General features: G+C 57.9%; 6 protein-coding genes across 6 annotated transcripts; 3 read left to right on the top strand and 3 right to left on the bottom strand.

Annotated features, from left to right (window-relative positions):
• Positions 1-5,104: 5,104 nt before the first annotated feature.
• C8Q71DRAFT_701763 (uncharacterized protein) lies at positions 5,105-5,680 on the top strand (the record flags this gene model as incomplete). The annotated part of the gene is made up of 1 exon (XM_047920205.1): positions 5,105-5,680. The coding sequence occupies one exon, from the start codon at positions 5,105-5,107 to the stop codon at positions 5,678-5,680; it is 576 nt and encodes a 191-aa protein (XP_047782478.1).
• Positions 5,681-6,830: 1,150 nt separating this feature from the next.
• C8Q71DRAFT_721435 (uncharacterized protein) lies at positions 6,831-9,045 on the bottom strand (the record flags this gene model as incomplete). The annotated part of the gene is made up of 3 exons (XM_047921454.1): positions 6,831-7,441; positions 7,497-8,784; positions 8,836-9,045. The coding sequence occupies 3 exons, from the start codon at positions 9,043-9,045 to the stop codon at positions 6,831-6,833; spliced, it is 2,109 nt and encodes a 702-aa protein (XP_047782477.1).
• Positions 9,046-9,447: 402 nt separating this feature from the next.
• On the bottom strand, positions 9,448-10,375 carry C8Q71DRAFT_742725 (uncharacterized protein). Its single transcript, XM_047922862.1, has 2 exons — positions 10,200-10,375; positions 9,448-10,149 (listed from the first exon to the last, which is right to left on the bottom strand). The coding sequence occupies exons 1-2, from the start codon at positions 10,344-10,346 to the stop codon at positions 9,523-9,525; spliced, it is 774 nt and encodes a 257-aa protein (XP_047782476.1). The 5' UTR covers positions 10,347-10,375; the 3' UTR covers positions 9,448-9,522.
• Positions 10,376-12,627: 2,252 nt separating this feature from the next.
• Positions 12,628-14,657, top strand: C8Q71DRAFT_701269 (uncharacterized protein; the record flags this gene model as incomplete). The annotated part of the gene is made up of 5 exons (XM_047920180.1): positions 12,628-12,782; positions 12,842-13,052; positions 13,111-13,520; positions 13,585-13,910; positions 13,966-14,657. The coding sequence occupies 5 exons, from the start codon at positions 12,628-12,630 to the stop codon at positions 14,655-14,657; spliced, it is 1,794 nt and encodes a 597-aa protein (XP_047782475.1).
• A 4-nt stretch (positions 14,658-14,661) lies between these two features.
• On the top strand, positions 14,662-14,994 carry C8Q71DRAFT_675464 (uncharacterized protein; the record flags this gene model as incomplete). Its single annotated transcript, XM_047919705.1, has 1 exon — positions 14,662-14,994. A coding segment is annotated over one exon (333 nt), but the record flags the coding sequence as incomplete, so codon positions are not given.
• A 1,223-nt stretch (positions 14,995-16,217) lies between these two features.
• C8Q71DRAFT_721433 (uncharacterized protein) lies at positions 16,218-20,790 on the bottom strand (the record flags this gene model as incomplete). The annotated part of the gene is made up of 16 exons (XM_047921453.1): positions 16,218-16,284; positions 16,335-16,436; positions 16,492-16,557; positions 16,613-16,669; positions 16,729-17,201; positions 17,258-17,556; positions 18,324-18,450; positions 18,503-18,574; positions 18,628-18,690; positions 18,752-18,963; positions 19,517-19,532; positions 19,582-19,716; positions 19,795-19,888; positions 19,952-20,276; positions 20,315-20,453; positions 20,599-20,790. The coding sequence occupies 16 exons, from the start codon at positions 20,788-20,790 to the stop codon at positions 16,218-16,220; spliced, it is 2,439 nt and encodes an 812-aa protein (XP_047782473.1).
• Positions 20,791-21,655: the final 865 nt, after the last annotated feature.

The raw sequence follows: 21,655 nt of genomic DNA, 5'->3' as shown, positions 1-21,655 counted from the left end.
AACCGGAGGAAAGTCGGGTGCAGAAGATCAAGGACTGGCCTCCATGCCAGACGGTGACGGATGTACGCGCTTTCCTTGGGACGATGGGGTTGGTCCGGATATTCGTCAAGGACTTCGCGAAACTGGCCAAGCCGTTAACGCGGCTCACGAAACGAGAAATCGAATTTGAATGGGGAGAAACGGAGGAACGTGCTATGGCCCGGCTCAAGGACGCGCTAGTGAACTCCCCTGCGCTTATGCCTATCGATTACGCCTCAGGAAGGACGGTTATCCTAGCGGTTGACTCGTCCATTATTGGGGTCGGGTTCGTCTTACTTCAGCTCGATACTAGCGAGAGACGGCGACCAAGCCGTTTCGGCTCGATTACGTGGAACGAACGGGAGTCGCGGTACTCCCAGGCGAAAGTCGAGTTGTATGGTCTCTTCCGAGCGCTGAGAGCATCGCGGATATACATCATCGGAGTGAAAGACCTGGTGGTCGAAGTCGACGCTAAGTACATCAAGGGTATGCTGAACAACCCGGATATCCAACCCAACGCGACAATGAACCGATGGATCGCGGCCATCCTCCTGTTTGATTTCAAGCTCGTACATGTCCCCGGAGAGAAACATTCTGGAGCGGACGGACTCTCGCGCCGACGACGAGCTGAGGAGGACGTCGATGAGAAGGACGATTTCGAAGAATGGATCGACGAAGCCTGCGGATTCACCATCCTGTGCTGGAACAGCTGCGAGCCAAGTACCCGATGGAGAGGACCGCGGGCCCGGAAGGAAGAACAGATATTGTGCCTCATGGCAGGGGAACAGAGCGACGAGGAACCCGAGATTCCGTGACATGTGAAGGCCGAGAAGCAGGACGGGGAGTTGGAACAGATACGGGAGTTCTTGGAGACCACGGAACGACCGGGAGACATGACCGAGCAAGAGTTTAAGCGGTTCGTGCGAAGGGCCAGCGAGTTCTTCGTGAGGGATGGAAAACTCTGGCGGCGTGACCCGGAAGGAAAACACAAGCGCGTCATACCTATAGAACGGCGTTTCGAGCTACTGAAGCAGGCGCATGACGACCTCGGACATCGCGGGGTGTACACGGTCAGGACCCGACTCCTGGAGCGTTTCTGGTGGCCGTTCCTCGACCAAGACGTGAAGTGGTATGTTAGTACCTGCCATGAATGCCAGCTGCGGAGCGTGCAGAAGGTGCGCCTCACGCCGACGGTGGCCGTGCCGATGGGCCTGTTTCGGAAGGTGTACATGGATACATCAGAACTTCGGCGATTTCACTGACGGGCCGTGACGGGCGCTGACGCTTGCTGAAATCCCGGTTTCACATAACGTCAGCGTATCAGACATCAGCAACACTGGGCGGATTTCAGCAAGCTGATCGAAATGCAGCGATCGTGCCGTTAGAATCTCGTTAGATAGCTCACAGCCGTAACGGCACCGTTAGCACGTTAGCACGTCAGCACATCAGCATGACATTTCTACAGTCCGTCTCGACAAATATATTGACTACTTATGATACAATCTATGTTCGTGCAATACTATGCATGTACATAGACTCGTCTAATGCTGGCGGCGCTCATCGGCGCCCACACTCGCCACCACTCGTATGCACCTACTCCCGCTCATGCGTGCTCATCGTCTGCTTGCCTCCACTCGTCCCCGCGGGCACCTGTTCGTCCGTGTCCGCGCCCGTTGCTCACTCCCTCCCACTCCCATTTGCCCTTGTCCGTCCGCGCTCGGTATACTCGTGGGGCATGTTTGCGTGTCGGGCTGTTGTCCGTCCTGCTCATGGTCGGCGTGCCTGCTCGTCCGTGCATCAATCCGCGCCTTGGTGTCTGCGACCTCCGCAGGGCTTGGTCTTGTTCAGGCCCACTGTGCGCTCGTGGTCATCGTGCGTGCCCACTCGCCGTTCATCATACCCGCGGCCGGCATGGTTTGTAACGTGCCCATCTACCCCATATTTGCCCCTAGCGTCCCATTCCCACCTTCAGCTGAACTCCGTTTCTCCGAGGCGTGCGCGCCCAACCGTCAACTGTATCAGCACACTCAGTACGCTCTGTGGCTTGGGCCGTTCTCGCAAGTTGCAGTGGTGGAGCACCGTCGGATGGGGTTGACCAACAAGCTCTTGAACTCTTCGAGAGATCCGCTCTCCCTCCATCGAAAAGGAGTTTGTCAGTAGCGTGATTTTATACAGAGCGGAGCCGACTGACTATTGCTCGAGCTCAACGACGGCGGGCCCTTCACAGTATGCCCCACTCCTGGTGGCATCTCACCCGCTTGCTGCAGCCGCGCTCCTCGTGTGGTGCGGCCGGTCCTCGCCCATCGGCAGCACAGACACGGGTGTCGGCGGGTAGCTTCGTGCTTCAGGCCGACGCGTCTTGGATAAGTGCGACGTTGGTTGATGCCGGAAGGGGATAGGCAAGAGGCGGGAAGGGACAGGATAAGGTCGACGAGCCGGACTGAGGGGAGACGCGCCTGCTGTTAACGTTGATGCTGCCGACGTGGCTGCGTTTCATCTCGACATCGCAGTCGTCGGGGCCGGGGGTAAGCGGCTGGCCCTCGCCAGGCAGTCATTTTTGTCGAGCGTAGGTGCGTTGGGTGCGGCGATCCTCGTCAGGGGAAGCCGGGCAGCTGTGAGACGGCGGGACTTGACGCGTCGAGTGGCCTTTGGGCTGTGGTACAGCAGTTGGATTTGGAGCTTGAAGCGCGAGCGCGAGGGGACGGGAAGAACGTGTGCGTGTGGGGCTTGTACTTGAATGAAATCGGACAGGTGGGGATACACGCGAACGAGTAGTAGGACGTGGATACTGAGTAACTTAGGACGCGCACGAGGCTTACCTTGCCGACACCGAAGTCGCCAATGAGGAGAAGCTTGAAGAGGTAGTCGTACTCGCTAATATGCATGGCGGTGAGGTCGATTGGGCGCAGGCGAGGGAGGGCAGGATGCTGTCGAGAGGGCGGCGGATGTGCGGTAGAGGTTCAAGTGCGCTAAGTGCTAAGTGCTAAGCGCCTGAGCCACGACACGCCGTGCGCGCTTGCCACCCTTCCACGCTCTCGTCGACCTCGTCCGCCTCCTTCGTCACCGATGAACCACTCGACCAGCGGCGCTGTAGAGCGGCATCATCGGGCTCGCTCTTCCCGCCAGCTCGTCCATCTACCTGAAGCGCGACTCTCAGCCCTTGTTTCTCGCGCTGACGACCCTCCTCAAAAAATTCCTCACCTGGACTGCCTCCTGACGTGTTAAGCCCCCGCCACCCTAAGGCTGCACGCGAGGTTGTACGACCCCTCCGCACATCTCACAGCTGTCCGGCCCCTGCTGACACGTCAAACGAAGGTCGCGGCGCCCACGCCAGCATACAACGTGGACAGACGAACCGTCGGCCATGTGACACACGAACAACGGGTACACGCCGACGTACAATGCGAGGTCGCGCGAGCATTGGCAAGCCCGGATGCGTACACATCACAGGCACTCCGAAGAGACGGGGCCCGTCGCGAATGCGAACAATCGCGGGGACTCGGGCGCACAAAGCACCGGCTCATGTTCGACGAGCAGGGCAGGAAGCCAGAGGGAGGGTGAGGCTGAACAACAACGGTAAGCACCCTTAGGGCCCTCTTCATCACCCTCTCTCCCCTGCACGTATTGTGTGCACGTTTACCCTACTGACGTGCTCTCGCCTACGCGCAGCTCGCATGCTGACACGCCGACACTTCGCAGCCCTGCACCTGCGCCGCACCCCCGCCACTCGCCCGATCCGCCGCTCCAAGATCCTACAACACCCCTGTACGTCTCGCGATCATCCCGTCATCCCGAGTGCCCCGCGCAAAGACCGTCTTAGCGGGCTACACCGACTCGAGTAGGACGTGTCCTCTCGTGCAGAGCATGTCTGCCAACTCCCTCCCTCCACGCTAAAGCCGTGAGGCTCACTACACAAGCCCACGCTCCGTACTACGACCGACCAACACGCGCTGTCACCCTGCGCGAAGACGACAAAGCCCGCCGGATGTACTATTGCTAGGTGCTCGAGTTGCGCGCAAGTCGTGCAGGTTAGGTAAGCACGCCTGTCTGTCTACCCTCGGCGCCCCTTCCTCCACCTCTGCACGCGCATTACGCCCGTCTGACCCTATTTGCCTTGCCTGCAGTGCATATCTCACAACTACTCAGCTCACTGATGCAACTTGGCCAAGCAAAGACCGTGTCAGCTGCGCCCGCATCGAACGCGAAGACGGACTAACAGTCAGCATTGCAACACAAGACAAACAGGCCCACGCATACGTAGTACAGCACGACGACCCACCCGCTGACACCGTCTCGCCAGGCTCGTACACCTGCTCATCTGCCCATCCACCCGCGGACGGGCCCATGGACCTGTAGCACCTGCTCGTGACCCATACCCACTGCGGAGGGTCTGTACCCGGATGGACCATATGAACACTAAGGATACAGTAGCTACGAAACTACAATAATGTCGACGTACACTGCATATTATTAAATCAGCCGTCGTATGAATTTATCCATTAGTGGTCAGAATGTCAGTCATCAGTGCGTCAGCACGTCAGCAATGAGCACAAATTCTATCTGATGTGTGAACTGTCTGACGGCCACGTTAAATGCTAACGGTATCTGACGATTTGGCGTTACATACCGTCAGCATATCAGCAACCGTTAGAACCCGTCAGTGAAATCGCCCTTTTCCTGATGTACGTTCCGGATGCCCAAGGCCGGAGGATACACATGTGTTGTGCATGCGCGATGCTCGCTCAGTTCGTACCCGGAGGGAAGGAAGCTTCGGAGGGAAACCGGGAGGATTATTGGCGCGTTCATCTTCGAGCAGATCCTCTGTCGATGGGGGGCCATCGCCGTGATCGTGACGGATAACGGGACGCCCTTTGTAGCGGTGTTGGATTACCTTGCCGAAAAGTATGGGATCAGGCACATTAAGATCTCGCCGTACAATTCGAGGGCCAACGGGATTATCGAGCGACGACACTACGATGTGCGCGAAGCTACCATGAAGCTATGCCAAGGAAACGAGTCTCGATGGCCTAGCGTGATGGACGCGGTATTCTGGGCGGAACGTGTGTCTATCCAGAAGAGCACGGGGATGTCGCCATATCGGATTGCGCATGGGGTGGAGCCGACGCTGCCGTTTGACCTCGCGGAAGCTACGTACCTAGGGGAGAGCCCAGAAGCAATGTTATCTACGGAGGAACTGATATCGATGCGAGCGCGGCACCTGCTGAAACGGAAGGAAGATCTCTCTAGGATTCACGAACGGGTGGTAGCGGCGCGGTATCGGTCGGTCAGGCAGTTCATCAAGAAGAATCAACATGTCATTAAGGACTATGACCACCAGGCGGGCGACGTCGTACTAGTACGAAACTCGCAGATTGAGATGGAACACGATAGGAAGGCGAAACGGCGGTACCTAGGACCTATGGTGGTGGTGCGGAGAACGGAAGGAGGGTCATACATTCTAGCCGAGCTCGACGGAAGTGTGTCTCGCCATCGATACGCGGCGTTCAGGGTGATCCCGTATCGCGGACGAGGGCCTAAGCGTGTTGAGTTGGAGGGCCTCAAAGAGTGGGAGGAGTACTTACCAGATGACAACGAGGAATTGGAAGAAGAATACGGAGACCAGCTCGACGACGATGAGGAGGGCTCCGAAGAGGAGGATTAAGGGGAAGGGGAGACGGGCGCAGGGGAGGATAGGTTTAGGAGGGAAGGAGGGAAGGAAGGAGCGAATAAGGGAGAGCGAAGGAGAGCGAGGATCGAAGCCATGACCTCTTCCACGGACGACAGGGCGCGAAGGACCTCGGCGTTATTTTCGTCGATGGAGTGGGCATTGGAGGAGAGAAAGCGGGCGAATTGGTCCTCGACACGATTTACGCGAGAAGTAACCGACCGGATTTGGGCGCCCCAGTCAGCGGTGAAGGATGCGATGGCCTCCTGGGCAGCGAGGGCGGCTTCGGAAGTAAGGCGGATGGTATGCTGGAGCTCCGGAAGGAAGGGAGGAGCGTCAGGACCGCGATGGGGGAAGGGATACCCAAGACGGGCATTCAAAGCGTCGTCCATCAAGTCGTTTGCGCGGCCATACATCTCTTGGTCGACTAGGGCCATCCGGGAGCTAAGGATGTCGTGTACGCGGTCTGCAATCTCCAGGCCGTTAAGCTGGCGAGCTGCCTCAAGTTGGGAAGAAAACAGCTGGTATTGGATGTGGAACCGTCCGCTCAGTGCCTCGACGCAATCTTCGAGTTCGGCCACGCGGAAGGAGATGGTTCCTACTGGAGCCAGGGGTGCAGTTCCGGAAGAGTCGGGGGAAGACGAGGGGGAAAGGGAATCATCTTCGCCGCACGGAGCGAAGGGATGATGGGCGCACTGCTGACACTCAACCGGAGAGGGTGTGAGGGGTGGGACATCTTCAGAGAGTACCCCACCACAGGCGAATGGGAGAGCCTCGAAGGCAAGAAGGGTCTCGTACTCTGTGCGGCGCATGCGTGGCAAGTACGAAGGTCGGAGGACACATTCAGAGGAGAGAACCTCATGGCTTAAGAACGCGGAAGGAAGTACCCTGCGATCGATGAACGGGAGGGGACTGACGTCGCTGAAGATCTCGACGATCCTCGTGGATCAGGATGCACGCGGAAAGGGGGCGTGGTAACCTGAGGGGAGCATACCTTAGGAGGCACGCGGGGATGAGACTCAAGATACCGAGGGGTACGGGGCTCGACGGGGGAGCAGTCCGCTCATATCATTGCAGCAACGAGAGCTAGTACACAAGAAACGGCGGGGAAAACTATGTTACATTTGGCTCGACCGGCCGCTGGTTCCTACACTTCATCTTCGAGTTCGTCGTCCTCCTCGGCCGTGGTGCCCTCGTAAACAGAGCCGTCGTCCGAGTCCTCCGATTCGACGTCGATGCGAGGTGGAGAAGCCTGACGGCGTCGAGTCGTGGAACGACGCGTGGCTGGGGAGGGTGCTGCTGCCACTGAGGTTCGAGGAGGGTTGCGACGGGGGTGAGCCTGGTCGACACGGGCCCTGGCCTCTTCTGCCTGCGCCTGGAGAGCCCGAGCCCGGGTCGCGATACTTGGACGACCGGCGGGGGGTGGGGACGGCGATGGTGACGGGTCGAACAGAGGCGCGGACTGTGTTGCGCGCGGAGGCTGTGGCGGAGCAGGAGCGGGAGGCGGGGGTGCCGACGATGGGGCGGGAGGCGGGGGCGGAGCAGCGCTCGTGGACGCCTGTGTCGGCGGAGCGGACGAGGTGGCAGCGCGACCGCTCATCGCGGAGGCCGAGACGTCGGGGAATTGGGCGAGGAGGTCGGTGGGGCGCGGTCCTTCAATGCGCTCGGAGGGGAAGAACTGGTGGTTGCACCTTTTCGCGTCTGCCTTTGTCTGGGTGCGGTGAGGGCCGATGTACTTCAGGGGCATCTGCCCAGGACCTGAGGTGGCACTCAAGATCAATGGAAACCGACGGAAGGTGACAGAAGGACTTACTGCACTTGTTCAAGTCGCACTTGTAGTGCTCGTGCGTACAGCGTGCGCACGAGTGTCCAATGTGACCGTCGTGACGGCACACTGTTCCAGCCACCTTGGCGCACGGACCACAGGGACGGATGGGGGACCAGACGAACAGGGCGTACCGGGACCGCTTCTTACCCGTGTCACTGGAGGGGACGGGTGGCGCCGGATCGATAGGCTCGGGTTTGGGCGTAGAGGACGGCGCCAGGCGGGCGGTGGAGATTCGTTCCCCACTAGCGGATAGCCGAGCTGGCGGACCGCGACGGCGCACAGTCGAGGCTGAGGACGGAGGAGCAGATGGAGGGGGAGGAGGAGCCGGAGGTTCAGTAGTGGGCGGGCGGGGACCAATGAGCCGGAGGTTTCGCCCCAGAGGGATGTAGGACGGGGACTGGGAGTCGCGGCGAGGGGGAGGAGGAGGCGCAGAGGGGTGCTCACCGCCACGCTGCTCGATGAGCTGGGCGAACGAACCAAACGCGGCGCGATCTTGCTCGATAGTGCGAGTAACGCGGCGCGCGGCGGGGTGCTGGCGGAGCAACGTGGGCTCGCCCCATCGCTCGACAGCGAAGGAACGGGACGGTGTCGGAGGGGACGGACTGCGCATCCGGACGACAGGCGGGGACGGGGAACGGGGACGAGAGCTGGAGGACGGGAGCGGGCGTGCGAGGACAGCGGGCGCGGCCGCAGCGGGGGGAGGATCGAGGACTGGTGGACTGATGGCGCGAGGTTCAGCGCCCTCCGCTTCCTCAGGAGAGTCCAGCCGGAGGGGGACGTCTCCAACACCGGGTGAGACGGCGCGCATCTCGACGTCTCCGTCGAAGTACGATACCGCGGATGCTGGGCGCGGAGGATCATCCTCGACTATGCGGGCAGGGGAGGAGCCAGCGGCGCGAGGAGGATCTTGCGCCTCCTCGGGTTCAGCCGCGTCGGGATCCTCAGCATCGTCCCAGACTCCGAACGCGTACTCAGCCCGAATACCGTAGGGGAGTTCGACGGGAGGAGCATCCGGGTCGGCGGGGAGGCGGATCGAACGGAGAAGGGGGATGAGGGTGTGGCCTACGGCCCAGGCGGAGGGGTGGTCGGTGGCATAGGCTCCATACCGGGACGGGTCAAGCAGGTCGCGCGCTGCCCAGCCGAAGTTCTCCGTCTCGGAGAGGCGCCGCAGGACGTACACGGTGTCGAATACCGACTGGCGCAGATCACGCCCAAGGGCAGTCGACGGGTAGCCGTTACACGTACCGAGGGTCATGTTAACCTCAAAAGTCCACTGCGTCAAGAGTCAGCTAGGCAAGCGGAAGGCACGGAGACAGCAACTCACGAAGGCGCTGAGCAGGTTGCGTGCCCAGCGCAGCCACAGAGCCGCGACGTTTGGGGTCAGCGGAACCACTAGGACCGGCTGGAATGTGACGGCCTCCGCAACCCCAGCCTGGAGTTGGTCGAGGTCGCGGGCCACTGCTTGCAGGCGAAGGAACACGGGGTCGACGAGGCGCTCGGGCGCAGAGAAAGGGACTTGGGAGGGGGCAGACATGGCGGCGGACAAGGGGAAGGATGGTGGTAGACGGGAGGGAAGAGGCGAGCGGTGGGAATGAAGTCCAGGAGCGCAGGTATATCTGGCAGCGGGGCTCGCGCAACGTGTTGCTTCCGCGAACGCCGTCCTCGAACTTGCTGACTGCAGGTGATCGCGTCAAGCGCCCCGATCACTATGGGCGCTCAACGGTCCGCGGAACCGGGCGCCGGAAGCGATCGACGTCTATGTCATGGAGAGTGGGAGGAGACCGACCGGGGACGGTCGGAATTTCAGGTGGGGGGAGATGTGGGCATGGCCCACGGTCTACGCACGGAATCGACAATATACGAACGCGTCAGGGCGGGAAATGGGACGGCAATACGGCGCAAGGCATCTCCGAGAAGTACGGACTTGGGGAGCGCGACACGAATGGGCCAAATACATTCCAACTAAGCCAAGTATACGGTTACCGAAGGTGCTACGGACGACTACATGGGGTCAGTTGAGCGAAGGACTTGCGTTGCGAACGTTCCCTCCGTCCCCGTTCCTTCCGGACCCTCCGGCCTCTCGGTCAGCAGCAGCATCGGCAACGCTACGCGTGAAGCCCATGGGGCGGGGATTGAGAGCCATCGAACCCCTAGACGTCGCGAAGACTAAACGACGAGGAATTCCGGAATAATCGTCCGGAAGGTACAGCCCGTGTGACAGCTGGTCTTGAATACCTTGGACCGCGGCGGAGAGCGCGGCTAGCCCACCATCGAGCTGGTCAAGGGCGTCGGTGGTCGAACACTGAGCATCACTCAGAGCGTCCAGTTGGTCGGTGACGACGTCCCATCCGACGGAAGAAGCGCGCTGGTTCGATAGAGCGAGCGGACTGTTGCGATAGGAAATGGCAGGGAGCGGAGCGCCTTCTTCAGCAATGCTCTGCTCGGCGAGGACACGGTTAGGCGACCAGGCGATGACGGGGTATGGCTCGGGGAGAGGCGAAGCATGCTCGGAAGGAAGGGTTGCGAAGACGGTGTCGAGGTACACTATCAGGGCGTGCACGGACGGGGTCTGGTGGACGGAAGGGAGAGAGATATCCCCGGAGGCTACGGCGATGCTACGGGACTCGAACAGCATGCGCTGGAGTACAGTCAGCGCGGGACACGACGAATCCTAGGAGAAGGACACACCAACAGCCAGCGACTTCCATGGGCCCAGGCCAGCCAGGCAGTCGGATCGTGGGGGAGGAGACGGGGTTCCAAGTCGCGTTCGTGTCGGAGGAGCTCGAGGAGACGGTAGAAGCGTGCGACGTATGGGGATTGACCAGGGAGGGACATGTTGGGCGGAGGCGGTGAGGGAAGGAGGCCTGGGGTCTCACTGGCCAACCGGGAGGAAGGGGGAGTAGGGGAGAGAACGGGGAGAGTCGGGAAGGTCGGAGGGCGTGGGAAGTTGGGGAGGGGAAGGACATGGTGTGCTGGCGCAGGGAGGGGGACTTACTTACCACCACCACTTCGAGAGCGGACGGTTAGAGGCAACTCCTGCGAACCAGGACAGTTCTGTTTTTCTTAGCGGCGTATAAATCTCTCTGTCTCTCTTGCGGATCTGCGGCGACAGCGGCGAGCGGGCGTACAGCGAACTCTGCGTATTTGCGTGTCTTTGCGGGAACAGCGGTTCCATCGTTCAGCGGAACGAACACCGGGCAGCGTAGCCTAACCATTTCCCTTCCCCCTTCCTTCCGTGACTGCTAATAGTTACGTCGACATCGTCCGACAACGAAACCCGTCGTTTCTACCGACTATCGACCCCTGCTCCCTGCCACCTCATACGGCCCTGGGAGACTCGCAACCTACACAGCGCTGACTCCAGTGTTTCCAATAATCGTTTAGCTGCGTCCGCATTTACATCCTCCTCATAGTCTTCGAAAATTGCAGACGAGTAGTTCATGTCGTCGCTAAGGAATGCTTTGAACCTGTTCCTCGTCAGTCAGGTTCCTTCCGGCTGACTGTGATACTCACAGCGTATTTCCCAGATCATAATGTGCAGATATGTTAGTGGGGGACGTAGCGAGGTCCCCGAGAAACTTGTAGGCAGTGAGGCGACGACCGATCGATAAGAGCGAGCTTGTCAAAGTGTTCAATCCATCGAAGTTTCGACGATTCGCTATGATCACCTGAAAACGTGTAAGGCATCAACGAATCAGGGCTTTGGGAATATTTGAAGCAGGTGTGCTTACTTCGATTAGGCTGGTTATGTCCTCGCAGTCTACTGCAGAGAGACACATCAATCCTGGCTGTGGTATCAGCAACTCGGGCCTACCTTCTCCGATCATATACCCTTCAGCGAGACCGAGGTCAGTGAACAACGCGAGTCGTGCCCAGAAAGCGTCATCCTTGACAACCAGCCTCGCTCGCGGTGCGGCTCCTGAAGATGATGTTTCCCCGAAAGTGAAACGTTCATCGGATACAATTACTTCGAGCCTCCCGTGAGATATCTGACTCAACGCTCTGCGTCGACACTATCAGAACCAGACCATGAGGGCTGTAGTGGTAGTACGCACCTAAAGACGTTGTCCTTCGCGATGCGCGATACCGCACCTCTCGTGACATACGGAAGGTATTGGCTGAACTGGGACCAAGCACCGTCCAGGAGGCGTGTCGCTCCGTGCTCGTAGGTTCTGGATGTGCGCAACACTTGTGTCTTATGCAAGCTCATGATGTGTCGATTCTGTTGACGAAACTGCAGGAAATGTTTGAACAAGGAATATGAGACTGACGAACCTCGGGCATAAGAAGCTGAAACCCTCCTGTACTGGATGACCGAAGTACATAATACTCGCTCGACCGATGTCTACCGTGCTTCGCAGCCTAACGTACGCTATGTGTACCAGACGCTTCCGATATCAGACTGAGAACACTCACTCCGATGTCAATATCCCGATGTTAATCCTTTGGACCTTCCATTGAAGTATGAGACGCCGTCACAACTCAATGAAGGCACCGCCAGCGCTCGGTCTCACAGAGTGGTCTGATGTTGATGAGAAGAGAAGCGTAAGCACACGCAGGGATTGGAAGCCTGAACATGCGGCTTACTGTATCACGAACGAGAACGTTCTGGGGGCGTACTGGCAGCGTTGGGCACTTGCTGACAAGGTATATCCTTCTGGAATGGACATCAGACCGCGGACAGGTCATGTTGCGACTTCGCTTAATATCTGAATGTATGGGTTCGTAAGTATGCGACATACTCTTAGACTCGGACGCAAAACTTTTTCTCTCTGTTTCTGTCGAGGCCACCACCCATGAAGCCATGAGCAAGCGCCCATCTCGACCTGATCCGGCAGTGAGTCTTGAATGAAATCGGCCCTGACGCGGTCTTGACGCCTGGTAACTTGCGGTGCGGACACGACGACTCGTTTCGTCACCACCAAGTCGATAAGCTGTGTATGCCCAAGCCAAGATTCGATATGTCTGCGGGATTCGAGAGGCCATCGTGCTGGGGTTATATAAGGGGTCCCTCCTTTCGCTCTTTGCTCTGCACTTTTCCCCCTCGACGCCTCGCTCGCCCTCTCTTTCGACCAACACTATCCTCTCGAGACCCTCTTGCTTCTTGTTACCTCCCATGCCACCTCGTAGAACGCTCGACGCATTCCTCGACCAGGGCGAACAGAGAGGCGGTCAGGACGAGCAAGGCATCATCAACGACGACGAAGTCCGGAAGGCGCTCCAGCCTGGGACCGAAAGGAACTACGACCGTTCAGTCGCTCTCTGGGACACGTAAGTTGATCCATCGAGTCTTGTAGACTTGGCCACCTTCATGCTAACCATAACGATAGCTATGCGAGGCGCATGCCTGGCGCCAACCTGGACAACTTCGAGACGCCCAAAGACTTTATGCGCAAGATTGCCCATGCCATCGACGGCAGATACGGCGACCCCAAGGCTTGTCTGACAACGGTGGTTCAGTACTGGAAGAACCTCACCGCAGGCTGGCGACGAACCGACCGTCCTAAGATCAGGGACGATGTGGTTCTATCCACTTCGAACGTACATCGGTTCTTGGTGCTACCTTCCAGCTCGGCGCTGAAAACCGACCCTGTTGCAGTTTATCAAGGGCCCGCTCCAGAAGGAAATGAACCTCGCTCGACAGAAGCGGGCGAGACGCTACGGTACCATGCTTCACTTCGTATATCTCGGCACGCAGCTGTGGAAGTACGACTGGCATCTGTACGACAACCCGCGAGACCGTTTGGAGCTGTGGGACGGCATTATGCTCAACGTCTTCACCTCGGCTCGAGTGGGCGAGTACATCGAGTCGACTGCTCGTGAAGGCAGTGGCCGAGGCTTGCATTACAAGGCGAGTCTACTTCGATGTCGACGTCAGCCCGAGACTCACGCCCCAGACTGTGATCAGGACGTAGAGTTTGTCGTCTTTCGAAACGAACACGGCAATCCCGAGTTTGCGATGGAGGTCAAGAAGGACGGCAAAGGGATGACGGCTACTCCCTGGAGAAAGTAAGCATCATCCCTCCCCTTGTCCTAGCTTTGTCGACGAACGCTTATCTTTTGCCTGTTACAGTCCCGAACACGCGTTGCACGAGGGATCGGGACTACACCCTCTCCTCTGTAACCCTATGCTCACCAGAATAGCCATTCTCCTGGCGAAGGGCGCATTCAGAGACTTCAAGACGGTGGACGAGCTTCTCAACGTTGAGCCGCCCAAGGAGGGCATTGTCCGCATCGAATGGCACCCGGATTTTCGCGACCAGCCAGTCTACGAGCGAGACGACGGTCATATCTGGTCAGCCAGGACATACTGCTCGCGTCTCAGTGCGGCAGGCATCCGAGCTGGGTTCCCGTCCCTCCAGAACCACGACTTCCGAGCCGAGGTCATCCGTGCCATTGGTGAGTTATCTCCGTCATGTGGCGGCTTCCGTCTTGGTTGATCCCGCACCCACAGACAAGAAGTATAGCTCCTCTCAGCGTCGTAGGCATGCTGGCCACGGGAGTGACGACGTCTATGACAAGTACTATGCTCCAACGAATCCGGGAACCGACGGCCAAGGCGCATATGCTGGCGACCCTCTTCGTACTCTTCTCCCCAAGCTTCTCCGTTTCCTGAAGATGAACCACAACCCTACGCTCGCGCAGACCCTCCCGGCGAGGGAGCTGCACGAGCTGATCACCAGCGACGAATATTCCGCCATCGCAAACGAGCTGGAGGGTCTTGCCGACTGCGACGACGAGTCCTCCAAGAAGAGACGAGCCGATCTCTTGGCCAGTCTGAGGAAGCTCAAGCTCAGCGCTCTCCAAAGGTACCGCGACCAGCAGGCTAGTAACCCTTTCCGGACCACAAACACCGACGACGTACGCCACTACCGCACCCCGTTCTCTCGCATCCGCCATTTGATGCCCATTCGCGATCGCCTTTCCGAGTCGATGTTTACCGTTGCTCCAATCCGTAGCGAAGTTGGGAGGGCCGTCCTGGAGGACCTCATCGCACTGTATCAGTCCAAGGTCGAGGTCCAGCACCGACCTGGCTTGGAGCCTGAGAAGTGCCATTGCCCGACCCACCCTGACGAGAACAAGTACGTGTTGACCCATTCTCCTATTTTCCAAAGACGATTCGCTGACTTGTGGAAATGCGAGTAGGGATCCAGCCCACGTACGCTGGAGGCACATCTACAGCTGTCACAAGCGACACCTCGCGGCCAAGGTCCGCAGAGACACCCGTCCATTCGCCGAGTTCTGCTTCTTGTGCACCGACGGGAAGTGGTTCACCAGCCAATCTAGCTGGGCGAGCCACTGCGAGAGTCACCTGACCAGCCTCGACGCTCTCCCCTTCCAATGCGACCCCCTCATCTACGCCAAGACTCTCGCCGCACCCGGGCTCTGTTTCTGGTGTCTCGGGGACACGAGCCTCGCCCCCGCCTCTCGACTGCAGCAGTTCCTCACCCGAGCCCAGTGGCAGACTCACGTCGAGAAACACGCCATCGCCGAGTCGTCGAACGGTGGCAAGATCCCCGCCTGCCCGCACCCGCGATGCACGGACACGTTCGAGTCGCTGGGCGAGCTGAACTTCCACCTCCAGGACATCCACTGCTGGATCCCCCGGGACCCGACGAAGCCTGGTCGGACGGCAGTCAAGCGCTCCAGCTCGGAAGAGGACGAAGACATGCCCCGCAAACGCACGAAAAGGGATGGTGGTGGTGGTGGTAGTCGTCGTCGGGGCAAAGTCGTACCCAGCAGCTTCGTCTTCGTGGATTAGACTGTCAACTTTGGCGAGTCAAGTTTTGGTTTCAGCTGCTGCCTCGATGCTGACCTCAAACTCCTCTCTTGCAGTGCCCCAGTCCGTATGCGTCATCGACAAGTGCGACATGGTCAATGGGTAGTGTTGTATGGCAGATCTTTTCGGATACCCCCTTGTCGACGACTAGCCCTCACTTGGCCGTATCACTTGGCCGTATCACTCATCCTCGGACGGTTAGACTGGGTGACGGAGCAGGACAACCAGACGAATCCTGCTGTTGCCTCGGTGCCATTGTGACCTTGCCGGGCTAAGCAGTGTCTGGACTATGTTTCGAACACAAGTAGCGTGGAGAGAACATGTTGTGCAGTGCGTTTCCGTCTTCTCTGTAGCCCCTAGTTAGCGCTATCGTAGAAAAGGAACCCTTCCTTTGGGACTTGGCGTACCTACTATAGTATCATAGATTGAACCCGATTGTATATATATCGCTGCTTTTGCTGTATATATCTTGAGCGGCAAGATGTTCGAGATGGTCCACGATCACCAAGTCTAGCATTGATCCGCCGTGCCAGATCAAGCTCCTCATCCAGAAGTGACGTCTGCCCTTGGAGTCGCCTCTGCACTGGGAGTTATCATCCGAATGACGCGACACTGAATGTCGTACACTTGGTTGGTTCGGTCATACGACCGGAAGCTGTCAAGTCTGTCATGGAACGAATTAGAAAACCTTAATGACTGACGCACGCATGTGTTCTTATATCTCTGGCCGGACTTAATCTTGAATAAGAGGAAGAGGAGAGCAATGACAAGCACATGTACTGTATCGAATAAGCCCGTGTCGGGTATGGGTGAATTGAGTCCATGTTCGGAGATAGAAACGAGAAAAGGAGACGATTTAATTGTCTAACAGTACAAAGGACGGGGAACGCAGCATGGATAGCCCAGGACGCGCCTTGCGTCTTCGCCTACACGAAGTCAATAGATTCCTTGAATCCCTCGAACTTCTCTTCATCTTGTGTCTCGACAGCTGCCCTGGGTGGGAAGTGAGAAAGGGTAAGGGCGGGTGCGGGGTAGGTACTTACTGGACCATGGTAGTGTCCGATTTCCCCCACTTGGGAAAAGTCTCCACCGGGGTCATCTCGATCACGTCCGAGAACTTTGAAGTCTTGTCCGAGCCCACCGTCCTGCGCATCGATTAGACCTAGAATGACGGACACTTCAACGCGGGATGGGACGTACCCAACACTTTCCAGGTCGTGCAGAACAGGCACCGACGTCGGAGGATCCTCTGCGTTTTCGCATTTCCTAAGGACGCGGCAGTGAGAAGGCGTGAAATGGTGGACGTGGTTCAGAGACATACGCATCTATCTCGGGGTTCGTGGGCCCGAATATGGAACTCTCCCGCTTGGCAATCGTTCTGCGTGGAATGTTAGGACGGTGGATTATTGTTCGACGGGGCATGAGCATGAGGCGTACCTGGGGCTCCATGATGTCGCCTTGGCCGTCGTCCCCTGCAGGTTGATCGTCGAGAACGAGGCCCAGGCCGTCATACACTCGATGAGTGCAAACTCGACGAAGAACATCAGCTTCCAGTCGAGCCATACACCGATGCATGCTAGGACTGTCGACGCCGTTGCTCCGACGCCCGTGACGCACGCCAGCACGCACGTCTGCGTCTTGAGCGTCGACCAATGACCGCCTACAGGATTGCCCGAGAACCGTTGTCTGCGGGAGACTTGTCGGGAGCTGGCGACCAGTATACCGAAGGCTATCCACAGCACAACAGCAGGCAGGCCCCAGACTACTTGAAGATGGCGGTCGAACAGCAGCCAGACGCCCACTGCAAACGAGGCGAGCTGAGTCGTAATGGCGACGTAGAGGAGTGTGAGTACGAGCGTCCTGTGTCTCCACCTGGTCAAGTGAACGAATGACCAGATCTTCGTGATGTTCTGTAAAGAACTCCGGTGGGTGCCAGGAAATATCGCGCTGAAATTGAAGAACGTACCTCGGCCAAGACAGCATGGAAGACGCAGAGAAGCCTCGACACGTCACTGAGGATGTTGTTGCGCGAGAGGTGGAGCAGGATGAGGAAGACGACGTGGGCGGAAAACGCAAGGGTGAGAGCGCCAACGAGCACCTTCGTCAGGTGCGGAAACTCGTGGGTTGATGGCGGCCTCGTCCAGGCTTGTAGAGAGTGTAGAATGATGGATGAAAGAGCAATGAGCGTGGTCGCTGCGAGAGGGCTGGGGTCGGGCTGGGCTGCCTTGGCAGATAGGAAGATGGCGACAGCGTTGGCCACGAGAACTATGGACATGGATGCAAGGAGGATGCCCCATCTGACGGGTTTGGGTACGGTTTCGATGCCCCAAGCCATCGTTTCGTTGTCTTGCGTTGCGAAGGGAGATGTGCAGCGGGGAGAGAAAGGGGGAGAGACCGAGTGGAAACCAGTGGACCACGGCTTAATATTATACTCCCCGGGACCCCAACCAACGGGACCCGAAACAACGGTACCTTGGCTGACGTGGCATTGCTTCCCATCAGAGTCCGTACTCGGCCGGTTGCCGTAACCGTGTGGGTGACGAGAGCGTCCCTGGCTGATTTCTCGATAGGCAACGACGGATTGTGCTCGAGATAACGCGACTGTACACACGATCCTCCATCCCCTGCAGGCCGACCCCAAGCTGTCCTGAGATAACTTCAATAACGCTTGCTCACGCGATCCCTCTCGTTACTTTCGTCATGTTATCTACGTCCATGCACCCTCCGCGTGATAACGTTCTGCTTCTTTGCTTCTTCCCCAAGAAGTCACCTGCTATACTTTTCATATGCCAAAAGACGAATTCTTCCGATCACTCTATACAATCGGCCTCGCGTCCCTCTACTGAACTGATATCCCGAAGTGAACGATAGAAGGAGATGCATATGTACACTACGCTATGGAGGCTACGGAGAATCGTGGCGAGACTAGAACGCTACACGATAAACCACGAAAGCAGGTGGAACCTCCCGGTCTTGTTACGCCCAACGCCGTAAAGACAACAACAAGGCCTTGGACACCAACGCCAGCGTACCGCCTGGCGCAACTCCCTCGACGTTAGCATTGAGCCTCCTTCCTGGCTGGATGCGTCCAGGGATCACGCCGTCCACCGCCAGCTCATCACGGAGCCTTTTCTTGACGCACATCCGGCGGTTAAGTAGCTGTCAGAGCACTGAGGCGAGTCCTTTCAACCAAAACGGAATGGACGCTCACATTAAGAGGAAGCGGCTCGACCTTCTCTTCCACTCCGTTGTTCGTCTCACTGGCCTGCCCGGTCTCGGTTGCCTACACGGTACTGCCACGTCAGATATCGAACCAGCTGCCATGGAGACACTGACCGATTCCTCCCACAGGCAGTACAAGATGAGAAGCTCCTCGTAGGCCTTCTGTGCATCTCTGACCTAGAGCGGAAGCAAACGGAATGAGCCTAGGCGTCGTATGTCTATCACAAGCAGTTCGCACCTCGCTGCAAAGGACTTTGTTGGTGCTGTCGAGGTGAAGTTGGGCGTTGAGGGTGTCGAGAGCCAGCAAGCTACGCTTCAGCGCCTTCCACTTGGGGCAACTGTGGCTGGGGCCGGGGGTGTCGCTGTTGGCCATATAGTCGAGAGCGACCGCATCGTCGGTGGTGGTGATGGCAACACGGGCTGCGTTGGCTCTCAGGTAAGAGAAGCTTGCTGCCAGGAGCGAGGAATCGAATGAAAACATGGACGCGAGTGGGAGCGGTGCCAGCAGAGATGCTCTTCGTGGTGTGGTGGTGGTGGGGAGAAGCAGAGGTTCAAGTTTAGTCCGCGCGACGGACTGCCCTTATATTGATCTCCGGTCCCGGCATGGGAACCGTGAGAGCACGTGGGTGTTCGGGTAAACATATGCCCCGCGCTTAACCCACGTCAGCGCAAGGGAGTGATGTCAGGCTTATCGCCAAAGGCACCGAGGTCTCTGACGCTCCTCATGCTCACCGTAGCTGATATCGTCCTGTCCCATTGCATACTCTAACGCTACGTGTGTGCACTCTCGCCGAGACTCCCGCTCAGATATTAAACATGGAAGTCACTCGGAATTGCGACGGCGAAGTTGATGGTGTCGTTCGCTGCTCACTCACGGTCATCCGTTCGCAATTGTAAAGTAAACCAATCAAGTTCTAAACGATACTTGCCAGAGTATAAGTTGCTAAACTACCTCGTACTACGGCATGAGGAACACTAGACCCATCGTCCGTAACGGACACACCAGACCAGGTCCCTATCTTTTTGTAAAATAGCGTAGAACGCTCGCCAAGGATGAAGTTATCACACCCACTCGACCGTCTTCTCGCACGCTCCCTTCTCCAAGACCGATATCGCTCGGTCGAGTGCGAGACCATAGCGCGAGGTCGAAGGGATGCCCCCGTATGCCGACAACTTGTCGAGAGCTACGCTCGCCGGAAGACGCTATAACAGACAAGGCCAGAGGAGAGAGTATGTGATTAGCATTGCACAACTCAACAAGGGAGGATGAATACGACGCACAGACAAGGGCCGACTTTTGGGGTCCCAGAAGGGATCCAGAGGAGACCAGGCGAAGCCAGATGCTTCTTCTCGGACCCGGTCAATCCAGTTACGGCTACGACAAGGATGGATGTCTCAACGACAGAGCTAAAAGGGGCTCGGAGTGAAGAGAACGTACATCCAGCGACGGTCACGGCGCCATTGGACCGCCTTGTCGAAGTCACAGAGCCTGATCATCAGGCAGCAGTTGACCCACGACTGCTTTCCGAGCCTGGCGACATATGTGGAGGTGGGCCGTTCATAGAACGACTCGACAACCCCATCGTCGCCGAGTGTGAGGAGTATGGCGCGATTGATGACCACATACGGCCCAGACCGACCGATATGAGTGACGATCAGATCGCCGTGGTCCTCCACCCACTTGACGAAGCTGGGGTCGTGCTCATCCGCTAGGCTGTCGAAGTTGCAGAGTTGCCAACGAAGCGCAGCTGGCGAGAAACCGGCTAAGTGGCGGAAACACGACACGGGCGAGGTAACTCACCTGCAAGAGAGCGACGCAGGGACCGGGTGAGGAAGGCAACACCACTGGGTCGCGGACGGTGGGTCTCGGGACGACGACCACCACCCATCCACCTCGTCAGCTCGTCGTCCGCGGGCAACTCATCGTCGACAAGAGAGAGCTGACGGTGAAGGAGAGCTTGAATTATGACAAGGGATATATATGAGTACGCCTGCTTAGGAGAGCAAGGAGACCAATGGCGCACCTGCAACACGACCACGATGCGACGGGCGAAAGAGGACGGCGAGGTGGAGAAAAAGACACACGGCCAATGCGAAGGAGGCAGAGATGAGTACCAAGAAGAGAAGCGAAAAGACGGTGGTCTCGACGAGCAAGACAAGCACTTGCAAGGCAGCCTGTCGGTCTGCGACGTGCTTGTTGAGAAGCTGCAGAGTCGAGCTGGCGAGGGCACCAGCGACGTCGATGAGGAGAGAAAGAGCAGGGAGGGGGCTGAGCATAGCAGAGTCGGGGGGTTAGACAAGAGAGAAGAGAAAGAGGGTGAGGTCGAGCTGGCAGGAGTCTAGAGGAAGTTTTGAGCGCACCCCCTTATCAATCGGCGACGCGAAGCCCGTGCTTACCGAGCGTTGCCATAGCTTCGGGACAGAATTTCCCAAGCCATCAGCCCGATCACGCCGAGCGTATCGCTTAATAGAATCACGACGCTATGCTGCATCATCGCTTGCGAGAAATTTTGCAGAGAAATTCTTATGCGGTGATCTGGACCCGGCTCCTCTATCACGACCATCCCATGGTCTCCAGTGACGAGAGCCCCTGAAGGGACTGGGGTGCTGTGCGTGGAAAACAAACGCAAGGGACGGACCGGGCTCGTTCGCCTGATTCGGGGCTTTAGCGTGTGTTTGGCTGAACAATTCAGGTACGCCCCACTATTGTCCGTTCTCGCGAGCGAAGTTTGGGCTGTGACTTCCTCACACGGACATACGCGTTGAGCATTGGCTGGCGACTTTAGCAGCTCACAAAATCGGACTGGTCCAACACAATACGGTGTGGCCACTGGAGAGAATGAGATGTGCGTTCTCCCACCTGTTTTATTTAGGTAGTGATAAGATGCGACTGTGGCCGTGCTCTGGGCCACACTGCATAGGTCAGCCCAGCTATTATTGGTGACACGGCCATCAGCGTTTCAGTATGCGACAACAGACCAGTCCAGCATCCACGTTCGCAGGTCGGTCCTCACGCGACCACTGTGCAATCGATCCCGCAAAGCGCGTACGGACTGGTTGCCACCACAGACTGGTCAAGCACGAGGACTAGTCCAACAAAAGGGCTGATTCGACCGACAACGCGGCCCAACATCAGACTGGT

The sequence above is a fragment of the Rhodofomes roseus genome (genome assembly GCF_022264815.1).
Source record: "Rhodofomes roseus strain CIRM-BRFM 1785 chromosome Unknown C8Q71scaffold_4, whole genome shotgun sequence".
Classification (NCBI taxonomy): Eukaryota; Fungi; Basidiomycota; class Agaricomycetes; order Polyporales; family Fomitopsidaceae; genus Rhodofomes; species Rhodofomes roseus.
Note: the sequence above shows the minus strand (reverse complement) of the source record. Positions and strands in the feature narration are given on the sequence as shown.

What these genes read in the sequence shown, in the direction of transcription:
- C8Q71DRAFT_742725 (XM_047922862.1), bottom strand. Translation starts at nt 10,346, where the DNA reads ATGTCCCTCCCTGGTCAATCCCCATACGTCGCACGCTTCTACCGTCTC. An exon ending in ATGGAAGTCGCTGGCTGTTG is followed by an intron (nt 10,150 to 10,199) that starts GTGTGTCCTTCT and finishes ACTGTACTCCAG; the next exon opens with CGCATGCTGTTCGAGTCCCG.